A 24,012-nucleotide genomic window follows, 5' to 3' on the forward strand; every position below is an offset into this window, starting at 1 on the left:
GCAGCCCTGGACTGGAGCGGTGGCTCAGTCCCTCCTCCTCTTCCCCTCCTCCTCCTCCTTCTCTGCTGACACCTGGCTGGGAGGGGCCCTGGAGAGGGTGGTGGCCTAATGGGTGAGTAAGGGAGCTCTTACTCACTCTGGGAGTCCCTAAGGAGGAGGGTTCTGGGCAATCCTGGGGCATTTTCACTTCCCATATGACTCTGGGACTCCAGGTCCCTTCCCACATTCTCCTTGGGCCTCACTGTGGAACAGGAGCTCTAAAGGCACTAGAAAGTGGGCTTCTCATCACTGATTGGCTTATGCTGAAGTGTGGGGTCAGGGGGGAGGAACCCAGGACCCAGAGGCAGGAAGGCAGGGTCCTAATTGTGCTGTTGCCACAGGCTAGCTGCACAACCATGGACCCACACCACCTGTTCTCCTTTCTTCTCTCTGAAGAATCGCAGTGAGGATCAAAATCTGCAGATCCCTCTTTGCCTTTTCAGAGGCACTGCTTGTGAGAACGTGACAAACGTGGATGTGGATGTGGACACAGAGGATCTGGGCCCACAGAATGATGTATAACCACCCCTGGGTAGGATACTGCTGACCCTTCCGCCAGCTCAGCACCCTGGGCACACTGAAGAAGCACCGTGTGTTTCTTAGTTTACCCATCATGTTTTCTTTTATTCACCTCTCTGTTAGTCTCCACTGTCCCATCTCTGCCCCCACCACCCAGGGCCAAAGATTCTTTCCCTGGGTCCTGAGCCCTCCCTCCCTCCGACTGTGGGCAAGGCCCCCATCTGGAAAAGGCAGATCCTTAGCCCCAAAGGGGTGTTCTGCGCCCCCCCCCCCCCACACACACACAGCCCCCCTCCGCCCCCGTACGCCGTCTGGAGGCACCTCCCAGTCAGAAATGCCATCTCTTCTGCCTCCTCAAGCCCTGTCCCAGCCTCTCCGGTGTGGACTGGAGCCTACGTGCACGATTCTCTGGAACTTGTGGAGAGAGGAAGTGTGATGATCCCCACCCACCGCAGGACTGAGGTCAAGGGAGTTCTCAGTAAAGAGAGACTCTCCCTGAGGGTTGAGGAAGCATGAGCAGGAGGAAGAGGTTGGACACGGGGGTAAGTGTGGAGCAGGCGGGGACGCCGAGTGAGGGGGTTCCAGCCAGCTCCCCTACGCCCGCAGCCACAGACATCCCGACTGCGCTGAGTTCTGTTCAGCCTTGGTCGGCAAGTTTGGCGGCCTCCAGTTCCAGCCTGCGGCACAGCTCCACGCGACCCCGCAGGCGCGGCCGGGCGACGAAGCGGCCCCGGGTGGTGGCTTCGGTAGAGGTCCGAGCGTCCAGGGCGCGCAGCAGGCGCGGCAGGTCGTGCAGCAGGCGGTAGCGGGGCAGGGCGCGCAGGGGCGGGGGAATGTCGCCCTTGGCGCAGAGACGACTAAAGTAAACCAGCAACAGCAGCGGGCGCGGGGTGGCGCGGAGCAGGGCGCGCAGGGGCACAGCGCGAGGATCCGGGCCGCCGGTGGGGCTGGGGCCGGCGCTGCTCCACAGAAGAACCACGGCGCCCCGCTCCCGCGCCACACGCGCCCGCGCCGCCCAGAGCCACGGCAGGGGGCCCACGCGCGCCACCCGTGTGCCCTCCCAAAGGTCCACGATCACGTCGCGCCCGCCGCCCAGCGCGGCCCGCAGCAGTTCAGCAAGGGCTCCCACCAGGCGCCGCTGTGCCTCAGACTCTGCCACGTGCAGCAGCAGCACCGGCCGTGCTCGGCCCGGGCCTGGGGGCGGGAGCAACAGATGAGCAGGGTTGGGGGCTAAAGGGGGCCACCTGATAGGGTTGAACGTCACCCTGCTCCCCCCCCCCCCACCACATTCCCCGTTCCTCATCTGCGCCAGGGTTGGGTACCCAAGGCAGCTTTAGTCTATAGGGCACCTTTGGGCTAATTTAGATAAAGGTGCCCCGGAAGAGGCGAGGGCGACAGGTGCAGCGCTGGCTGCATTTCCACCCCACTTGCCTCTTGCCTAGAGACGCCGCGGAGGCGTCTCTAGGGACCTTTGTCCTGCTTTAACCATCTCTGCCCACTAGGGGGCCTAAAGCTAACAGCCTTGGTAACACAGGGCTGGTGCCCACGGCAGGGAAGAGGCTCTTTGGGAAGGCATCCTGGGCAGGGGAGGAATGGGAGGGCAACTGGCCTAGGAGCCAAAAAAGTCCTCAGGTTACCTCCCAGTGAGCTTACCTGACAGAGGGCGCCGGCACGTGAGAACCAAAACAACTCCCAGTAGGGTGGTGAAGGCCAGCAGCGCCAGGATCAGGAGCCCCAGGCGTCTGTGAGAGGCTGAGTCAAGCAGCGTGAGTCGAAGCCCAGCTCCTCAGCGCCCAGCCTCCCTCTCACTCCCCGGGCCCTCCCAGGAACTCACCATCTGGACACAAGAGGCGCTTCCAGGCAAACTGGACATCTGACCTCCACACCTGAGGGCACAGAGCCCCCCACCCTTATGAGCCGGGGTAAACCCTCCTCCCTGGAGAAGCCGAATGAGGTGGGAGGATGGAGAAGTGGACCCTGGAGAGGGCATTCCTCTAGCACAGGGTTTGCGTCTGGGCCAGCTTTGGCAAACTCAGAAAGTAAACCCAAAGTGGACCAGGGTATCCACGAGGAGCTGGAGGGGCACAAGTCCTGACTGAAGCAATCAGACACCACTGAGCTCCCATCCCAATCACCACGTCTGACTGTTTTCACAAAGCACCAGGTTTTCTGAGTTTTCAAGAAACGCCGAAAGTCAACTTTTTAAAATATGAGTTCTCCCACCAATTAAATGGTGGCAACTACTTCCAATTTTGAACATTATGCTGGCCAAATCAAACATTTTTACCAACTGGATTTGCCCCATGTGCCACCTGTGGTGTAGATGCCAGTGGTGTGTATGCAGAGTGAGGGCAGAATTCCTTACCAGGACACAGCCTCCAGGCCTCAGGAAGGGGATGATGAGGTCTAGGGTCACTGGGGTTGAGCCCTGAGTCTGTGGGAACAAAGAGCAGAATGACTGTCCCCAGAGAGGCAAATCTGGCTCTGTACAGCCCTGAGCCTTTGCCCATGTGGTGTTTTTCCCTTCTCCATGCCACCCCCACCCCAAATCCTACCAGGCTTAGGACCAAGTGCCACCCCAACAAGAAGCCTTCCGAGGCTTCATTCCCAGATCCTGCTGATCATTCCCAGATCTGAACTGTGGCACAGATACACGTTAATCAGGCACTCATCAACATACACTGGGTACTGACTCTGTACCAAGCCCTGAGGAAACAAGGTGGGCACAGATATTGGTTCTGTCCTCTAGAAGCTCACAAACCAGGAGGTTAATCTCTGCCCTGCAAACCTGGAGGGGCAGCTTGTCCATTGGAAAGAGTGTAAGTTGTAGAGTCAGGAGACCACAGCTAACAAAAGTCAGGCTAACTACTGCCTTTGTGGTCCCTAGCAGGGATCTTTGCATCGAGATAGACTACCTCCCTCCTTGAGCCTCAGTTTCTTCATCTGTGTATAATGGATAATAATCCTTATTTTACTGGGTTACTGAAAGCCTCACACGGGAATATACAGGTGGATGCCATTATAATACACAGTGTAGCATGTATTCATTTAGTAGCAGTGCTTATTTATTACACGATAGGCTCCTTACAGGCAGAGACTGTGTTACATACTTTTCTTATATCTCCAGGGCCTATTACAGAGTGGGAACAGAGCAGGCACTGAATAAACGCATGCTGAACTGACGGCCCTCCGTCTACGGGCAGGATGTAGCTTCACCCTGTGTTCTGGGCGTCGGTTAGGGTGGATCAATCTCCATTCTTTGGGAACACCCTCCACCCCCTGCCCCAGTCCTTCCTCAGCCCCCATTCTCCAACCAGCTGTGAGTGGGTATGATACAGTGGCTCTCAAACCATGGTTAAACTCAATGATGTTCCCAGCTCACAGCAGTAAAGGAGTCCCTGGATATAGCTCCCTATTTTAGGTCATCCCACATGAGTTCGTCTTAAATCTGTAGCATTTGCTACCATCTGTCTGCTTGGGAGCCCTCAAAGAATATGAAACAAATGAACAAGCTGCATGTGAGTAAGAAAGAACTGAAGAGAGCGAGCATGCTTAGTCAGCTTGGTGCTGTGGTTTTGCGGATACATTTGATGGTGGTTTTCATGTTAGATACACAGAAGAGAGTCCGCTAGTTAGCTGTTTTTAGTTCACATGATAGAGTTAAATCTGTCAGTGGTTCACAGTATTCTGCAAAGAGCACTTCAGCTTCCTGGGGCTCTGTCTCCCAGACACAGAGAACTCCTGCCAAATGCCTTGTGGAGGCAGGCAGGGATGTGTGGAGGATAGCTGGTTGAGGAGAGGGGATCAGTACAAAATGTGGTGGCAGTTGGAGTGGGTCAGAGAGCAGCTGGGAGTGGGAGGGCCAGCCTCTTGCCTGTTTATCCCTGTTGGTTTAGAAAAGGAAAGGCCTAGAAACTGCTCCATCGAAGACTCCACTGACTGGCAGAGGAGGCAGCTGAATACAGGCTTATCACGTCATTACATCAGCAGATGCTGTAAGTCAGATGCCTGCTTGCCTCTCCCTGGTGTGCTCTAATCAACAGGCCCCCGGGAGCCAAACTCTGGCGAGGCCGTACCTGGCTGACGCTGTACACAGGGGGCACCACGCTGTCCCGCCCCGAGCCTGGGTGGCTCCAGGCAGCACTGAAGGTGACATGCGTCCTTGAAGAGAAGCGGAGGACCACCTGCTGGGCCTGTGTATCCATGCTCACATTCCAGGAAGGGACTGCTGGGGAGGGGGGCAGGTAGGGGAGAGCGTCAGGTGAGAGATGATGTTTTGTGGGAGGTGATAGGAGCTGGGCTGCAGTTGACAGAGAAGCCTAGGGCAGGGATAGAGTTTGACTTGACCACAGTTGTGTGAGGGTGAAATGGTGGGAGAGGGGTCCCAGCCAGGGTCACTAATTGGCTCACCGAATGTCCGGTGGGGGCATTCAATGTGGCTGCTGTTTCCAAAAGAGAACTGAGAAATCCAAGAAGAGCAAGTCAGCAAGCTCCAGGCACCACGCACACCCTCCCGGCCCCTGTTGCCCATGCTGGTACCTTGAAGCAGAGCTGGGGATGCAAGTCCACTTTCTCCACGACATACCACTGTGGGGGGAGAAGGGAGGTGAGAGCAGGGCCCCAGGCCCTATCCCTGCTCGCCCAGGCCCTAGGAAGGCCTGACTCACCCCCTCTGACTCTCGAGCCGTGGCATTGGGGAGGTCTTCGCAGAGGGTGGGCCAGCCCCGCCTCTGGCACAGGGAGGCCTCCAGCTTCAGTGGGCAGCGGAGTGTCACGGCCATGACCATCTGATTATGCTGGCTGTGGTCAGTGAAGTTCATTGACTCCCAGAAGTCCGAGTCATCTGGGCAGGCAGCGGGGGCAGAGAGTGAGGCCCAGGAGGCCTGAGACTGATCCCGATCCCCAGGGCATCAGGAGATGATATTTCTTTTTTTTTTTTTTTTTTTTTTTAGGAGATGATATTTCTGAAGGAGCTTGGCACAGCCATGGTCTGCCTAAGTGGTAAAGGAGCATGCCGCTTCCAGCCCCGCCTGTCACCTTTTATATTTAGCTATCTCCTCTCCTTCTTGTGCCTCCTTTCTGGCCAACTACTTGCTGCTCCCCAAACTAAAAATCTTCATATCTTTTCTTACATTCCTCTCAGAATTAGGAATGCTTTATTCTCCCTTCTCTTCTTTCTAAATCCCGCCCTTTTTCTGAGCCCAACTCAGGTGTCACCTCCTTTAGGAGACCTTTTCTATTCAACTACCATGGGCTTCTCCCTCCCCTGAGACAACCATCATGGGCTTCTCTGTCCACACAGATCATGCCCTATAGCCTATTCCTTAGATGCAATCCTGCCCTGGACCATGGGCTGCTTGCTGCTACTCATCTGTCATGTTTGAGCATCCTGTCTCTGCAATTTGGGCTCAACGATATGCATAGATGTCACCAACCACTTTCACATAAAATTTTGAATTCCAGTCTCATAAGGAGTTGGAAAGTGAGGCAGGACAAGTACTATTATTTCACAGATGAGGAAACTGAGGCTCAGAGAAGAATGAGTAGCAGAGCTGGGATGTGAGCCCAGGTCTTCTGATCCACCCTCTTAGGACACTGCCTCCTGAGATGGGTATTTCTGAACCTCCCACAGTGCCTAAGACAATGTTCAATGGTCCGATTTAGCAGACATGGTAGTCCATGACTTGCCTCTGCACTGATTCCAGAGAGAAAGTGCCGCAAGCTTTCTGCGGACTTCCTCCCATACCAGTGTAGAGGGTGTGCACGTGTGTGCATGTGTATGTATGTGTGTGTGCATGTGTGTGTATGTGTGCGTGCACAGGAGTCACACGAGCAACACTCACAGGCTTCAGGCTGGCCCTGGAAGGGACATTTTTTGCGCCTCACGGTGTCCTCTTGCAGGTAGGATGCCTGTGGGAGAAGGGAACAGGGATGGAGGTCAGAGGACTGGCTTTCCTGACATCACTCAGACTTGAAACTCATTCTGGCTTGCCTTTGCCTGGAATGCAAAGCCAGCTCAAGCTGCCTGAGCTGGCTGGGCACCAAGGAGGGGGAGCCGTGTGAGGTGCGGGCCAGGGTGGAGGCGCCTGGGGAGGAACTCCAGACTGTAGGAGCGGGATCAGTGAGGGAGGGGTTGAGTCCTCTTCTCTGGGAGAGGAGAACCTAGCTCCAGAAAGAGGCAAATCATGAGGTCCACGTTCCTCAACTTCTGCCTTCCCAGGTGTCCTTTCTCAGCGATCCCCAAGCTGCCAAGTGCCCTGACAGGCCTCTCCCCCCAACATCCAGAGGCTGTACCCCTCGCAGGCGCTCCTCATTACATGTCTCTGCCTTCTACCTTCCCTTCATCTCCTTCCTGGTAACAAGGCCCCCAGACTTCTCTGTCTAGCCCAGAGGAGCCTTTTTTCCAAAATATATTTATTTATTTGGCTGTGCTGGGTCTTAGTTGCAGCGCGGGAGATCTTCAGTTGCAGCATGTGAGATCTAGTCCCCTGACAATGGATCAAACCCTGGCCCCCCCTGCATTGGGAGTGTAAAGTCTTAGCCACTGGACCACCAGGGAAGTCCCTTAAAAGAAGTCATAATGCTAGGCCCCCTCAGCCCTACAGGCAGAGGAGGAGGACTGCCATGTAGGGCTAGTGGGAATGGCACTTCTAGAGCCATATGCAACCTTGCAGTGGCCATGAGCCCTCACCCTAACGGCTCAGAACACCCAGTGAAGGCAGCTGTCTGTTCTGTGCTGTGGGTAGGCTGAGGCTGGGTCTCAACAAAGGCAAGGTGGGTTTGGGTGGGGCTGAGGTTGGAATCACCCCCAGGAATATCCCATGATCAGCAGGACACCTCCACCCCTGACCCAGTGTGAGGCTCACTGTTAGGCTGGCACCAGTCTCCCCCAGCATCTCATTAACACCAGCCCTTTTAAAACTGGACTCAGTGGAGATACACTTGACCAACTGTGCTGTCTGGGTGGCCTAGGAGTGGAGCCAGGGACCACCCACACCTTTTCCTCTGCTTACCTCGATGCACAGACAGGGCAGAAGGAATTCATAAGGCAGGTCTACAGTGCGACCCCCAGGCACAATTTTCTGTGGACAATTCAGCAAAGGGAGAGATGAAGAGGGGCCTGAGAAAGAGCAGAGGCACCCTGGACAAGGGCAGGAAGAAGCTGGGAACTTACCCACCATACATCCTGCTTTTCCTCTTATCTGAGGCTTCTTTCTTTCACTGACAAATTTCTTCTCAAGGGATCTCTGTCCTGTAGTCTGACCATCTACTCTAAGTGTCTCAATACATGGAATGTGGGGAGGGAGGAGTTGGGGAAAGGAATATACATTTACTGAGCCCCTATTGTATGCTGGGGAGGGTGCTAGGTGCTAGAAGCACCAACTCAGTGCATTAAATGCTAGAGCATCATGATGATGTCGGGAGGCATCTACATTTTAAATGTGGAGAGCTGAGGGACTTGGGTACAGCATCAGTCCCTGCAAATGGCTCCAGCTGTATACAAGAGTATCCATGACAACTGGAGGTTGAGGTGGGATGTCAGGCCATAGGCTGGGCGAACAGGGGACATCTCATTCCCTGAGGAGCAGTGACAAAAAAGAGGGAGATCAAAGGGTATCAAGACAGATGTGACCAATTTATTAATTTCTCAGGGAAAACAACTTTTTGGTGGAACTGAAAAGGCAACCTGAATCTCACTGAGGATCATCGCACTGAGGTTAAGTGCCATATTCCTTTCCTTGCTAGGCATTCATGGTTGTCCCAGGTCTCTACCCCCTCTTTCCTTCCTCTCCTGCCAGGAGACATGGCCCCCTGTATTCTCTCTAGTTCAAAGAAATCTTCATGATAGGCACTTCAGACTTGTAAGAAGTCTTGGACAATTACCATTCCTCTCTGGGCCTCAGTTTCCTCATCTGTACAATGGGTAGGTCCTTTGGCTCCAGCCCTATGTGATTTGGCTCTATGGGCAGATGGCACTTCATACCTGGGCATTGAAGAGATGGCTCAGGTCCTCACACTCCAGTGCCCACTGGTGGCAAAGACGCACACTGACCTCTGGGCCTGGAGGAATGGTCACTTGAATAGCCCTTGTCTCAGGCAGCAAGTCAAAGGAGAACTCAGGTCCTGGGGAGAAGGGGGATTTGGTGGCCTTGTCTCTTGGCGTTAGCACAGGCACCACTACTTGGCGCCACCACCTCCAGTCACACGACGTGCCTACCTCCAAGCTTTTGTGAGTTAGATCTGGAGAGACCTTCCCCTGCCTCTGGATCCACAGGCTGGGTTCTTTTGGAGCGCAGTCCCTTGTGGGAGGTATCCGGGGAGGGGCTGGAGTTGTGATGGCCCTTCTCAGACAGGCAGCAGCTGCTCAGCAACTGCCTCTGCAGGCAGACAGCAAGGCTGGCCTCAGGGCAGGAATCAGGAACTCTGGCTTCTAGTCCTGTCTGTGGAGCCCGGGGCAAGCTGCTCAACATTTAAGCTTTCGTGTCCCTAACTGTGTAATGGACAGAATAGTCTACGTCAGCCCCACACTTTCCCCCTCTCTTGGGAGACTGGAGAACAGGAGGAGAGGCCAGAAAGGGAAGGGCTGTGGGGCGTAGGGCAGGGCTGGCACTGGCAGGGGGAGTACCTGAGCAGACGCTGGCATCCTGTGTCTCCTACAGAACCAGAACTTGTAAGACTTTTTGGATTTCTGCACTAGGAGGTGGAGCCAACCCCACTGAAGACCTGCACAGGAAACAACACATTTACTATCCAGCCCTTCACAGTCCCTCCCCTATCTGGAGATGTGACCTGGTGTTGGATGGTCAATCATTTTACATCAGGGAGGGTAAATGATCCCAAACTTCTATAGTCCTGGAAGTTATGATACGATCAAAGAGAATTAATTTCTTAAGTAGAGAAAAATCTATGTGTATACAAAAATTCATAGTAGCATTCTTTATAACAGTGAAAAATTATAAACTGTCAATTCTTAAGCAGTGTGTGGGAATTTAATATGTCCCAGGCACTGAGGTAGGCAAGAAAAACGTAGAGTTGAATAAGATCTGTCTGTTCTTTCTTACAAGACAGATCTTGCCTTACAACCAGAACATAATAGTAGTAAATTCATAGAACTGAAACATTTTAATCCCCAAAATTGGTGCCAACTGAAAGGAGAAACACCTTCACAAAATGATACAACAGAACTCATCAGTCACAGCGTGCTATTTCAGGATGGCCGAAGTCTCTGCTGAGGTTGACAACAGGACCAACATCTCTTCTAGTATGATACGTTTTACTTGGCTCACCCCAAACTCCCCCAACTCCCGTCTCCACTAAGAATGGCCCAAAGGCCTGCTTCTCATACCCGAGGGGCCTGACCCCAGATGCAGGCACCAGCAGTGGGGACAGTGGCACCACCAGGCGCGCCAAGGCTTTGGGGGGAGGGGAGGGGCCGGCTGGGTGTGGTGAGGAATCTGGGCAGACCTTCCTGTGACAGAAGAAAAGGAAGTCAGATGGTGAGGTCCCAGGAGGTCCCTTCTGCCTTAGACAAGCTGGACTTGAGGCTGAGCACTGCCACTTACACCCTGGCCAAGTGACCTGAGGCAAGTTACAGACTCCTGTAAGCCTCAGCTTCCTCATTCATAAAGTGGGGCTGCTGTCAAGCTCAAGTAAGATAATACATGGGAAAATATCTTGTAAAGTAGAAGGTAGCGTAAAATAGGGAGGATCATTGTTGTACGACTGACTGGTGAGGGACTAGTCAAGGTGGAGGGCCTGGAGATTTACCTGGCTCTCATTTAATCCTCCCCACAGCTCAGGGACAACAGTTTTCATTGTACAATCATTTCTACTGTGCTGCTGTACCCCTCAGACCCATGCACTGCCCGAAGCCATGTGTGGAGTATGTGGCAATATTGCAATGCAAATCCAGGCTTGTCCTCACTCTAAACCCTGTGCTTTTCCCTTGATACTATGCCACTTGTTAAGTAGAGAACAAAAAATTAGAATGGAGGAAACAGGGAAGGGGAGCAGGGCAGGGAATGAGACTCACCAGTGAAACTGCCATCCTGAAAGCACAGGGCCCGCTAGGGAAAAGAAAGGACAGAAGGATAATTAGTAGAGGTTCTCACAGGGGTGTTCCCCCTGCAGCCTTGGCCTCACATCACCTAATTTTGACACCCGTAAACCAACAGCCCATCCACTCTGGCTCTCTTCTTCCCAGCTCCACCCTGCCCAGGCCCTCGGTGCCCTGGGACTATGGCTATCCCTTCAAGATGGTGTAGAGGACACGCTGATGCTGCCATCAGAGCTTAGGAACCTGGGTGGTAGGAAAGGACAGGCAGGAGAGTGGGGGTTTTATGAGCCTGTGCGTGCCAGGTGTCCCCACCAGCAGTGGCAGGCGCACCTTACCATGCGTGAGGCCAGCAGACCGCGGGTTCTCCAGCGGGGAAGGAGGGGGCAGCCAATCCCAGCGGAGGCAGACAGGCCAGTGAGCAGCTGGAGGAGAGGCAGGAGCAGGGCTGCCAGTCTGGGGCTCCCCATGGGCTTCCGTGGGGTCACGGCGCCCAGTGCATGGCTGCACGGCCCGAAAGTGGGCGACGGGGCCTGGGCCAGCTTGCTGCGCAGCAGCTGGGAGTGCGGTGCCAGCAGGAGCCCTCGCCTCAGCCTGCCCCTGCCCCGCCCTGCCCCAGAGCTCCTCCTCCATCCCAACCAGCCAGCCAGGCCACATTCCTTCAAGCACAGGGACTGGGGGACATCTGCCCCTCAGAAAACCCCGCTGCTCCCCTACCTAGAGGGCAAGGGGGCTCTTGCTCTGGCAAAGAAATAACAGGAAAGAGGCGGGTACAGGGCTAGGGGATCTACTTAACCCCTCCTACTCCTGCAACACCCTGTAGATGGGACCCGCCCCTTTGCAGCTCCTGGACTTGGATCTCCCCTGGACAAATGCTTCATCCTCTCACTTAGGGGGCTGACAGAGCTATCAAGCACTTCTGTGCATTGGGTGCCAGAGACGGAGGTGACTGAGCACTATTTAGAGTGGAACAAGAAAGCATTAAAGCAGGCACATAAAGCTCACGCATCCCCCAACGCACCCTGGCCCCTACCTGGCTGACTCAGGATTACAGAGTAGCTTTCTGACTACCCACTGGCCAGTTCTTCTAGCTCTTCTGCCAAAGGGCTTCCAGCTTCAAGGATCCACTAATCAGTTACAGTCTGCTCAGGAGGCCCTAGAGTTCAGAGCCGAGTGCTGGAGCAGGGGGAGCGGGCCCCACGCACTGACCTGGTTTCCTGTGGTTTCCGATGCTGACGAGGCTCCGTTCTCTGTGGGGACCCTCCCCAGCGTCCCACGGCTTCCTCCAGCTCATGGAGCATTTGAGCTGCTTCAGCACTCACCTTGGGGACACACACAGTGGAAAAAAAGTTGGGGGCACACCTACTGGGTGAAGTTACCTTGGGACTGTTGTTAGCCCTCTGTACCTTTCAGTAGCTTGACCATAGCTATCTTTAGGCCAATTCTATCAACAGTTTCTAAGTCTTCAGGTCCACTGAATGAAGACCCCATTGTACCCATTATCCTAAAAATACTAACTCTTGAGTTAGAAAGATCTTTTCTTATTCTTTATGTTTCTCCAGTGCCTAGAGTGGATGTCATGAAATAGGTGCTTGGTAGTTGAGTAAATGTAAACTATGATGTTTCACCTAAGCAGTTTACTTCACATTTCATAAGCACTTTCAGAGTTGATTTTCTTAACTACCTTACAAGACAGGTAAGTAAGAATTAAGGAGAGAAATAAGAAGCAGAAAGGAGAATGATTTGGTCAAGGTCTTTAAGCCCAACTCCAATTCTGCCAGCCTCTCACGGTTCCTTTCTGTTTTCTACCATCCTTATGGCCTCTCCTACCACTGCCTCATGCCCCTCTGCTCCTGAGAACATCTAAGGGCCTACCTGACCAAGTTCTTCTGGCCTTGGAGCCCATCACTGCAAACAAACTGGTAAGATGTGAAGGGAGAAAAGGGTGGTCTGGCCATACTAAGGCTTCTCTGATAGCTCTGTTGGTAAAGAATCCACCTGCAATGCAGGAAACCCTGGTTCAATTCCTGGGTTTGGAAGATCCCCTGGAGAAGGGATAGGCTACTCACTCCAGTATTCTTGGGCTTCCCTGGTGGCTCAGATAGATTACAGAGTCTTCCCCCTAATTTTTCACTTAGCCCACAATGGTTTAGATCTATACTGATAATGTGTTTCTAATGCCGGGGACACCACGTGAGAAAGCTGGTTCCGTTCTCAAACACTTATCTCTTTTGACTCCTTTTATCTTCTGGGCTTTCCTGTTGGCTCAAACGGTAAAGAATCTGCCTGCAATGCAGGAGACCCAGGTTTGATCCCTGAGTCGGGAAGATTCCCTGGAGAAGGGAATGGCTACCCACTCCAGTATTCCTGCCTGAAGAATTCCATGCACAGAAGGAGCCTGGCAGGCTACAGTCCATGGGGTCACAGAGTTGGACACAACTGAGAGACTGACACTTTCACTTTCACCTTCTGATTCTCACAATGAAAACATTTAACAGTTGGTTAATTGTTCCCTGACTCTGGCTAAGGTACGGGAGGAGAAGTGGAAAAAAAATAACAGAGACACATACACATACATAAGAAAGAAAGGGAAGAAAAAGAGCATGTAAAAAAGGCAGAAGACAGAAGAAAAGGGGAAAGGAGGGAGAAAAGGAAGTCTATATTTTTCTTGTTTTGCTAGTTCATTTATTGTGGAGCCTTTCCCAAAAAGGAGTTTAAAGTAAAATGTACAGTGGGTGAATTCCAGCACACCCTTGGGAAGACCAACATTTTGCTGAACTCCTACCATCAGATTCTGGGCTGTGCACTTGGCCCACATTATCTCATACTACTGGTCTATAACCCTTGAGGTCAGTCTTACCAAACCATCTTACAGACTTGGGAACACCGGGCAGATTAAGTAACTTCAGTTCAGTTCAGTTGCTCAGTCGTGTCCGACTCTGCAACCCCATGAATCGCAGCACGCCAGGCCTCCCTGTCCATCACAAACTCCCGGAGTTTACTCTAACTCATGCCCATAAGTAACTTAACCAAACACAAAACGGAGACAGGAGACTCACCCCCATGTCTTTCTAGCTCTTTGTCAGAACACACTGCTTTAGGGAGATCTGTGGTTTCTGGGCCCCATAGTCCACAGAAGTACTAGACTGAACGATGTGATGAGTTGGTAGGGTTAACAATGTAGGGGAAGAAATCATAATAGGTGGAAAGAATGAAGGATACGTATATCTTATGGGAGTGAGTTATCAGTGATCAGAATTCTAGGGGAACAGGGATTGTCTGGCAAGTGTCAACAAGGGAGGAGCAGGAATACTTCTGTGGTTGGAAAAGGAGGTGGCCAACTGGAGTAATGGCCACAGTGGTGTGTGGTAGGCCTGCAGCACTAGGGCCTATCCTTTTGGAAAGTGGCCAAGGCCTGTCTCACCTGTGGTTTGTGTCTGAATGAGCTGATCCAGACTTCATGCTCCAATAACCTTTACTTGGGGACCAAGCCAGGCACTCAGGAGGTCATGGCAGGCCTTGACACGTGCTCAGGTAGAGTACACTGTGGGGGCCTTGGACAGCTGTTTTTCCTGACAAAGCCTTATCCACGCGTGGACTCTGGTCAGACAACTGTAGCTGAGTCTCTAGGCTTTTCCTATAATGGCAGATTCCTGAGATTTGTTGAGGCAACTGTGCCTACAATCAGAGTACCCAGGGCAAGAAGGTCCAATAAATTAGGCCAACAAAAACCAAGAGTACACAAGTGTCCTTCTTACTCCTGCTCTTCCAGAAGGAATCAAACTCCAGAATATGGAGGCAAGAAATTATGCTGAAGAGAAGGGGCTGGGACTCCCACTGTGAGAAAGAAGCACCAACACTGCTCATCACTGGGAGGGATTTTGATATTTATTAAGCTAAGCACATACTATGGCATACACGGAGTTTCCCCAATGACTCAGCAGTGAAGAATCCTCCTGTGATGCAGGAGATACAAGAGGCATAAGTTTGATCCCTGAGTCAGGATAATCCCCTGGAGGGGGACAGGGCAACCTACTCCAGTACTGTTGCCTGGAGAACCCCATGGACAGAAGGAGCCTGGCAGGCTACAGTCCGTGGGGTCACAGAGTCAGACAAGACTCAGCGACTAAGCACAAGCACGAACACACTTACATACATTATTGAACCCACACAACAACCATGTGTGGTAGATACTATGATCCCCCATACATTAGATCCAACACCGAGGCTCAAATCAAGGCAAAAGGAAGCAAAACGTCTAGCTAGATTTGAGTCAGTGTAGTATCAGAAACTGCTTCTCCACTACACCACACTGCCTTTCCCACAGACTAGATGCTAAGGGTTCTTCCAATGCCTACATCCTTTAGCTCCATAAAATCAGAGATTCCTCACATTTATATAGTGTTACAGAGAGTTCTTTAAGCACTTTTACAAGACTTTATTTGATCTTCACAACATTCTTGTGAATTAGGCAGGGCTGATCTTGGTATGTGAACCTGCCTTTTGATCCAATACAGTCCTCTTCCCACTAAATCAAGATCCTTTTCAAAGGGAATGTTGTTTACTTCAGGCAATACTACAACCATGAGGCAAGAGGGGAAAAGTGATTGGAGAGGCCAGAAAAGTTAAAATCCCAACAAACAGAAAACCCAGTGTACATAACTCCATTATCCACTCATTTACATCTACACCTCTCTGCTCTCCAAATCCTACCCATGCATCAGTCTAGTTCTTTGCTATGACTTTAGTCTACAGTAGGACAAATTAACTCACTCAATAAATTCAGAAAGCACACTATACATTAGCTACTTAGCAAGGGGTGAGAAAAAAATGTTAGTTCTGTCAATAGAAAAGATAAAGTGACATGTGAATTCAAAGAAAGAACCCTTACTCCTTGAACTGAAGTAACCAGAAGGCTCCAGAATTACCATATAAACTAGGTCTCGAAAGAGAAGTAAGTAGTAAAGAAATAGAAAAGGAAAATTTTGTTTTTTGAAAGGAAAATTTTTAAGGAAATTGGGAAATCATGGAACTGATATGGGGATTCATAATAGGTTCTCCTGACTGAGACAGACAATGTGTAAGGGTATCAGGAGATAAAGCACTGACTGGGATCACACTCTGGATAGGTCTGAAAGGGATTAAGGAATTTTGGTTGTTCAGAAAACAAGGACACATAGTAAGGGACTTGATGATTCACAGCTGTGCTCTTGGTATACTCATCTGCACACAGGGAGGCAGAAAGGCAAATGGATATGAGGTAGAAGGCAAAGAGTTAAATTCAGGACACACTGAGTTTGAAAAGATAATCAGGACATCTAAAACTTAGGTACACAGAAGTACTGCCAGTACCTAATAGAGATTGAGTACATATAATGTTTATAGAACAGAGCTACTCTGGAGGGCAGAGATCTGCAGTTAGAATCTGGGCGTCATCCAGACATGATAAAGTCAAGCGGGTAAGAGCAAAGGGACACTCATCCTTCAAGCAATAAACATTTACTATGTGTCAGACGTCAGGGGGTTTAGTTCACAGATCTCTTTCCCACATCCATTTTACACTTACCTGCTCCACACCATTACATACTGTGTTCACTGGATGTTTCACAAGGATGTTATGTTTCATGGAGATTGCAAATTCCCTATATGTAGGATACTTTAAAATTCATTTGGATACCATAAAACAGTATTACACATGTAACTGACATGGTTAACACTGAATGATAAACATGAATACCAGTCAAAAGACAAGCCCATAACCCAAGCTGCATAAATGAGCATGGACCATTTTATAGGTGGAGGTTAGCCTTACGGCCCCTGGTAGCTCCTGCCCATCGGCTGCAGGGTTTCAACTATGACTTAGGTTCCCTGTGCCCAGTTCACTTCCCTGCGGCCACTGCCAGGTTTCTCAGGGAGCCTCTACCTACCTCCAAGTGTCTAAGGCCATCAAACAACACACTTTTACATTCTATCAAACCCCCAACACAAGGAACAGGGGGGGGACTAGGCAGTTGTAACTTTATTGAGGTTCTTTTAATGAAAAGGTTTCACAGTAGAGACCAAAGCCTGCAGGGGAAGCAGCCTTCCAGATGTTTCCTGCTCCATGACCCATTGATTGAAGGACAATTTGACTGATTTCCTATCTCCTTCAGTTTTGATGGGAAGGGGTGATGGATGGAAGTGGAGAGAATGACCAAGAAGACGTCAGGATGAAAAACTCAGAAGGACCTCAACTTCAACCAGCTGAAGTTTGTTTCACAGCTGTTGATCATCCAGTTCCACCAACCAGGAATAAATTAAACGGTTCCACCACCAGCTGACGGCAACAGAAGGGGCTCTGCAGAACTCAGGTTTAGTTTGCACTAGTTGCCAACATCACAGCCACCAAAGGAGATTTTAGAGCAGCTCCTTTACCCTCTCAGTTCACTGGGTGGGAGGCCCAGGCTTCACCTCACATAGCAGTCCATCAAGCAGGCTTCATTTACGCTTCTTCTCCTGTGTGCTCGTGAACCAAGAGTCTAGGAGCTTCTTGCTGTAGTATAGCTGCCAGGCATGCACTTGGACCGCCAGCACCAACACCAGATACATGACGGAGACGGCGGAAAAACCAAAGAGGAAGCGGTAGGCCTTGCCATGGCGGTAGAGCTGTTGTGCAGCAGGGAACATCTCCATGCTGCCATAAATGAGGGGAGCAATGGAGAAGAGCCCCATACTGATCATGGAGAGCACCAGGTAGCTAATGTTGTTGCGGGGGAAGGAGAGGAGGCCCAGGAGGGAGGGTACAATGCTTAGCAAATAGGGGTATTCCCACTGATAGGGCATGGCCACCTGATCATGAGACAAGAGCCTCAGGTGTCCCACACTCATCTTGGCAACCAGCAGCAGCCATATGACCAGATGCACGTAGATCAGCTTCTTGATTTCATACTTGAGGGTCACACTGTGGGGCAGAGCAGAGGGAGAAGTATCTTTCATTCAGAGTTTTCTGACATCAGCTGTAGTTCAAGCAATTGTACTGGACACAGGGATACAGATATAAATAAGGTATAGTTCCTGCCTGGAGGCTGGGAACAAGGTAGAGGAAGAAAAAGGTAATTACAAACGAACTAGAAAAACTCTTGTAAATCTATGTTGCAAAATATATGGGATCACAGGAAGGAGTAATCAATTCTGACTGAAATGAGTTGACTGAGAAGGCTATCTAGACAAGGGTGATGACTGAGCTAGGCTCTGAGAGGTAGGTGGAGATAAGACATTCTGAGCAGAGGTAATAGCATGTAGGCAAAACGGCACAAACATTTGTGTTCCAGGAGAGCAAACGGCTGGGTGTGGAAGGACTACACTGTGGCAGGGAGGGGAGTAGCGGGATATGAAGTTGCAAAGACTGACTCAGTCATTTGAAAGACAGAAGAGTAACTCAGGGCTGTGTTCAGAAAGAAAACTCTGGGGAATTTCCTGGCAATCCAGTGGTTAGAACTCTGTGCTTTCAGTGCCAAGGACCCAGGTTCAACCCCTGGTCAGGGAACTGAGATCCTGCAATCTGCACTGTGCGGCCATTAAAAAAAGAAAGAGAATTCTGATGATAGCATAGAGTATAGCCTATGGAATGAGGTATTGGCAGCAAAGAAACCAACTCAGGCTGTCCATACTTCTTCAGGTAAACATTTTTCTTCTAAAATAAGCAAATTTTCCCTTATTCTTTGAATTTTCTTAGGTCCTAAATATATCCCCTTCACATCTCCAGAGGGCAGAGTTTCTGCTCTAGACAGGCATGAAAATGCTAGCTTGGGTTGTGAGGTTCCCTTGAACAGGGTCTAAGCATAAGAATAAAGTGAGGTTCCAAAGAGCTTGTCATTCTTTAAAACTCTGGGAAAAAATATGTGGAAAAGAGTCTGAGAAACTTCAATGGATTTAAGGAATAGAAAACCTCTAAATAAAAAAATATAGATATAGATATAGATATTTAATAGAAAGTGAAGAAAGGTGTGTGTGTGTCGGGGGCGGGGCGGGGGGGAATTAGTCATCTGTAGACTTCAAGCTCCATGAAGGCAGGGATCAGATTTGTTGTTTGTCAATAAATTTTTACTGAAGGTATAACATGAATACAAAGACCAGGGTTGCTTTCACTATTATATTCTCAGTGCCTAACACAATGCATGATGGGTAGAAGGTAAATAAATATTTGTTGAACAAATAAATGAACGCAGAACTATCCCTTACATGACGGGGGTAGGGAGGTGGGGAGGGGTGTTCCATAAAATTCATTTGAGGCAGACAAAGTCTCGGCTTTCGGGTCCACACCCCAAAACGACCCAAAATTTAACAGCTACCGCATACTGGGCAGACTTCTGTGCTAGATTTTATGCTACATTCTCACGAGATTCAGTAATTCTTCCTCAAGACTAAAAAAGTAGATTAAAGTGAGGCTCAATTAAGAATTAGGTTCCCGAGGTCGGAGAGCCGGGCCAACATAACCGCGACCCAGGGCCCGGACTCCCTCAAAGTACAAGGGGGATCAAAGGGTGGAACTCACAGCAGTGACGGGGCTTCCCGGGATTGGGGGCGGGTCCTGGACCGTGCCAGGAGGAGGGGACTTGGGAGGTGCCCGAGGGCGGGCTGGGGAGCAAAACCCTGAGACCAGGCCGGCATTGCGTTTCTGGCCCTGCGAGCTCCTCGCCTCACTTCATACCTCATCTGGTAGTGCATGGCGACGCGCTCCCGATGCTGAAAGTCGCTGCCGTCAGTGCCGGCCGCTCGCGGGCCTGCCCGAGACGCCATCTTCCCGGCCCAGACTCCTGGAGCCCCTCAGGCCGACGAACTGCCGTGACTACTGCTCCCAACTGCCTGCCGACCCTGTTCGTATAGCTTCAGCTCAGCCAACCCAACAGTCTAGCGCCTCTTTGAAGACAACTTCCGGCCTCTCTGTCTCTGGAGGACCAACTCTGTGGTCACGTCCCTGCGCACGCGTACGTGAGCGTTTCCCGTCTCCGCTCCGCCCTGGCCGTCTCTCGCCAGCCTTTGGAGAGCTCAGAAAATTAACTCCTAGCATTTGCGGGTTTTGACAAGGGCTGGAGATGATTCTCCAGTCTCTCGAGCACGTTCACTTCCTTAAACTCGAATTCAAGTTTCATACGTCTCTGTCCCCACTTCTCAGATGGGGAAACTGATGCCTGGAAGGGATCTGTGACACTCTCTCAAGAGCATGCATCTTCCACATTGTTTCAAAGTATCTCCCCACAGATTAATCTCTGCAAGAAGAAATGGTAATTTTACAGTGGAGAAACCTGGCAGGCACCCCGTTAACTAAATACTTGCCCACGAGTGAGACAGACTCCTTATGCCTCCTGATACAACTGAGGACCAGCATCACTAATGTGATGATAGTCAAAGTCGCTCAGTCGAGTCCGACTCTTTGCCATTCCATGGACTATACAGTCCATGGAATTCTCCAGGCCAGAATACTGCAGTGCGTAGCCTTTCTCTTCTCCAGAGGATCTTCCCAACCCAGGGATCAAACCCAGATCTCCCGCATCGCGGGCGGATTCTTTACCAGCTGAGCCAAAAGGGAAGCCCAAGAATACTGCAGTGTACCCTATCCCTTCTCCAGCGGATCTTCCCTTCTCAGGAATCGAACAGGGGTCTCCTGCATTGCAGGCGGATTCTTTATCAACTGAGCCATCAGGGAAGCTGATACCTTATTTGATATTTCTGCCCAAAATACTTGGCCAGAATCTAATCATGAAGAGACAGACAGATAAACTCAAATTGAGGGACATTCTACAAAGTAACTGGACTATACTTTTTAAAACTGAAAAGGCCATGAAAGAAATTAGGTAGAGGCAGAAAGCAGAGCAGTGGTAGCCAAGGACTGGGAGGAGGAGGAATGGGGACGTGCTTCATGGGTACAGACATGAGAAAGAAAATGAAAAAAGTTCTGGAGGTGAATGTGCTGATGGTTGCACAACTGTGTAAATAAACTTCATGACACTGAACTATACACTTAAAAATTGTTAATTTTATGTTATGTACATTTTACCACAAGAAAAAATACATAAAATAAGAATTTAAAAATTACATTTACTGAAAAAAACTGAAGCATCTTTTCATATGTTGAGTCATTGGCATTTCATTTCGCTGAACTGTGTTCATATTCTTTGTCCATTTTTTCTACTGCATTGTTGGTCTTGTTGATTTATATAGATAGCAGAGATAGAGAATCTCTTATTTAATATTAGTTGCCATATATTTTTCCAATGCATTGTATGTCCTTTGACTTTACTCATGGTATTACAAGTTTAAGATGCAAAATAGTTTTCTAATATGGTTGAATATATAATCTTCTCTTTTTTTGCTTCTCAATTTTTTTTCATTTATTTTTATTAGTTGGAGGCTAATTACTTTACAATATTGTAGTGGTTTTTGTCATACATTGACATGAATCAGCCATGGATTAACATGTATTCCCCATCCCGATCCCCCCTCCCACCTCCCTCTGCTTCTCAATTTTGATTCAGAACTAGAGTCCTCCACTCCAAGATGTTCAAATAATTTTATGCATTTCAGCATTTGAGAACCATGCTCAGAAATCTGCCTCCACAACTAGAGGTGAGCTCTGAAGAGATAGATATGAACCAAGTTATCAGCCCAGGTGTTTGGCAAAGGGTAAAACTTAAGAAATACTCGCTGAGTACATAAATTCCAAATGATCCAAAATCATCCTCTTCTAAGGACCATGAAGTATCCTCAGGGTCACTCAGCAATTCTTCACCACCCCCACCCCCACTCCTCTGGCTTTAGCTTGTGCTTATCTTGGTCTTTTCTGTGTGTGATTTCCATGATGTTCGTCAGACTGCTTCTGAGTCATCCATTGGCTTATCATGAGACACTAAACACATGCTGGATGTTCAATAAATATTTGAGGCATGAATGTTCTAGGGAGGGGCCCTAACAGTTTCCCCAGAACTTCTTCCCTGAAGTATCAGTACTTTTCTTCTGCTCTTAGTCTGCCTTAAAGTTTAGTGATTTGTGTTCCTGTCCTCTCACCCTGCCCATTCCCTTCTCAAATCCTTTGCACCGATGTTTCCTTTGCCTTGAATGCACTGCCCCCCGCCCCCGACCCCAGCACTTCAAAAGACTGGCTTCCAGTCCCAGGTGGAACACAATAGACTGAATGTTTGTGTCCCCCTGCTCCACACCCATTTGTATGTTGAAACCTAATCCCCAATGTGACGGTATTTGGGGGTGGGATTTTGGGGAGGTGGGATCGTTGTTTAGTTGCTAAGTCGTGTCCAATTCTTTTGTGGCCACATGGACTGTAGCCCACCAGGCTCTCTGTCCATGGGATTTCCCAGGCAAGAATACTGGACTGGGTTGCCAGTCCCTTCTCCAGGGGATATTCCCGACCCAGGGATCGAACCTGCATCTCCTGCAGGTTCTGGAATCTGGCAGGCAGATTCTTTACCACTAGCCACCAAGGAAGCCTCAGGAGGTGGAATCAGTGTCCTAATGAAAGAGATTCCCTTGCTCCTTCTACCAGGTACAGATCCCGAGAGAAGACAGGTGTCTGGGAACCAGGAAGTGGGTCCTCACCAGACATCGAATCTACCAACACCTTGATCTTGGACTTGTCAGCCTCCAGAACTATAAGAAGTAAACTTCTGATGTTTATAAGTCACCAATTTATGGTTTTCTGAATAGCAGCCCAAATAGACCAAGACACTTCAGATCTTCAAAGGATTGACTTCTCGCCAGTCATCATTTAGCTGAAAGCTCACCTCTGAGGTCTTTCCTGAGCCCAGAGGCCAATCTAGCTCTCCAGCCAGTTGCTGTCACATCACTTTGTGTTGTTTTCTTCCAAGAACATCATTCTCTGAAACTATCTTGATTATCTGCATACTTGTTCATGGTCCGAGTTCCCCCTTCCTCCAGGAATGTCAGCTTCTTTAAGTATGTGACAAGGTTGTCTTGTTTCCTGCTGTATTCTCAGCCCTAGGAGGGGTAGTATACAGTAAATGCCTAATAAGTATTTGCTGAATGAATGAATAATGGTTGTCCGCAAGCTTCTCTAGGGAAGGATTTAGATGTAGTAATAAGATGGTGATGATGATAGCTATTTTTTGAGCCTGAAGGTGCACCAAGCTTTATATCAAGTACTTTTCATGATTATTCTTCATGACAACCCAATGGGGTAGGAGCTATTTTTAATCCCTATTGGTCAGATCCAACTGAAGCTGAGATGAGTTATATCAGACAGCTAGTGCTGGTTGCTGGTTTTCAAAATAGGGTCCCTAAGTAGCCACAGCTTCAGCATCACCTTGGAACCTTGGAACATCACCGTGTAATCAGAATATACGTTCTTAGGCCCCACCCCAGACATACTGAGTCAGAAACTCTGCGATGAAGTCCAGCAATCTGATTTTTAACAAATCTTCCATGTGATTCTGACTCACTAGTGTGAAAAATCTATCATTAAAAAGAAAGATGAGGTTGAACCCCTTTTTTAAAAACAGCTTTATTGAGAGAGAACTCATATACCATACACACTTAGGTGAGTACAATCCATTGGTTTTTATTATATTTGCAGGGTTGTGTAACCTCCAAATAGATTTGGTGCAATCACCAAAATAGACGAGGATTAGATTAATAAATTAAAACATTTTTTGTCTCCCCTAAGAGAAACCCCATACCCACTAACAGTCCCCATTCCCTCTGCATTCCCCAGCCACAGCCCTAAATAACCACTGACTAATTTTTTGTCCTTATGATTTTGCCTATTCTGGACATTTCATACAAATGAGATGATACAAACATATATTAATATGCGATCTTTTGTGACTGGCTTCTTCCACTCTGCACAATGTGTTCAATGTTCATCCATGTACTGTAGCAGCATATATACTTTTGATTGACAAATAATATTCCATTTGTGGAAACCACATTTTGCCTGTTATGAATAACACTATGAACATTCACGTATAAGTTTTTGTGTGGATATAGATTTTCATTTCCCTTGGAACTTCAAATATAACTCCAAATATTATGTATATGTAGAATTGCTGGATCACAGATCTTATTCTTAAGCACTACATATTTCAGCTGGTATTAATTATTATTATTAAATCCTCTGCTATTATTAAATAATTATGTTATCAGTAACACCAATATTTGTTTATATCTATTAAGAATCTCTGTTGCAAAGCCCTTTACTTGTATTAATACAGATCCTTACCTTAACCCTTTAGGACAGGAATCGTCATCCCTGTTGAACGGATGAGAGAGACTGCGGCTCTGGGAGGTTAAGGCAACTTGTCTACACTCAAACACAAGTAGAGCGGGGATCACCATTCACATTGGCCTGTCTCCTGTGCCCTCTGTACCCAATGCAATGTTCTGGGCCATAC

The 24,012-nt window shown here is 49.3% G+C and overlaps 2 protein-coding genes across 9 annotated transcripts; both read right to left on the bottom strand.

Moving 5' to 3' along the window:
• Window positions 1-24: 24 nt before the first annotated feature.
• Window positions 25-24,012, bottom strand: IL17RE (interleukin 17 receptor E). Of its 8 annotated transcripts, XM_043886290.1 has the most exons (19): window positions 23,841-24,012; window positions 22,387-22,600; window positions 11,822-11,934; window positions 10,946-11,037; window positions 10,592-10,625; window positions 9,905-10,027; window positions 9,185-9,282; window positions 8,777-8,936; window positions 8,543-8,682; window positions 7,572-7,640; window positions 6,402-6,468; window positions 5,226-5,401; window positions 5,098-5,145; window positions 4,969-5,017; window positions 4,635-4,786; window positions 2,924-2,992; window positions 2,393-2,444; window positions 2,212-2,310; window positions 25-1,752 (listed from the first exon to the last, which is right to left on the bottom strand). In XM_043886290.1, exons 3-19 carry the CDS (start codon window positions 11,904-11,906, stop codon window positions 1,196-1,198), a joined length of 2,070 nt encoding a protein of 689 aa, XP_043742225.1. In that variant the 5' UTR covers window positions 11,907-11,934; window positions 22,387-22,600; window positions 23,841-24,012; the 3' UTR covers window positions 25-1,195. The 8 variants fall into 8 exon arrangements, with proteins under 8 accessions (XP_043742225.1, XP_043742226.1, XP_043742228.1 ...); XM_043886291.1 differs by lacking the exon at window positions 22,387-22,600; XM_043886293.1 differs by lacking the exons at window positions 22,387-22,600; window positions 23,841-24,012 and having other exon boundaries at window positions 10,951-11,037; window positions 11,822-11,840.
• JAGN1 (jagunal homolog 1) lies at window positions 16,614-19,537 on the bottom strand. The gene is made up of 2 exons (XM_043886297.1): window positions 19,302-19,537; window positions 16,614-17,552 (listed from the first exon to the last, which is right to left on the bottom strand). The coding sequence occupies exons 1-2, from the start codon at window positions 19,388-19,390 to the stop codon at window positions 17,090-17,092; spliced, it is 552 nt and encodes a 183-aa protein (XP_043742232.1). The 5' UTR covers window positions 19,391-19,537; the 3' UTR covers window positions 16,614-17,089.

Source organism: Cervus elaphus, chromosome 24 (assembly GCF_910594005.1).
Source record: "Cervus elaphus chromosome 24, mCerEla1.1, whole genome shotgun sequence".
NCBI classification, from domain to species: Eukaryota; Metazoa; Chordata; class Mammalia; order Artiodactyla; family Cervidae; genus Cervus; species Cervus elaphus.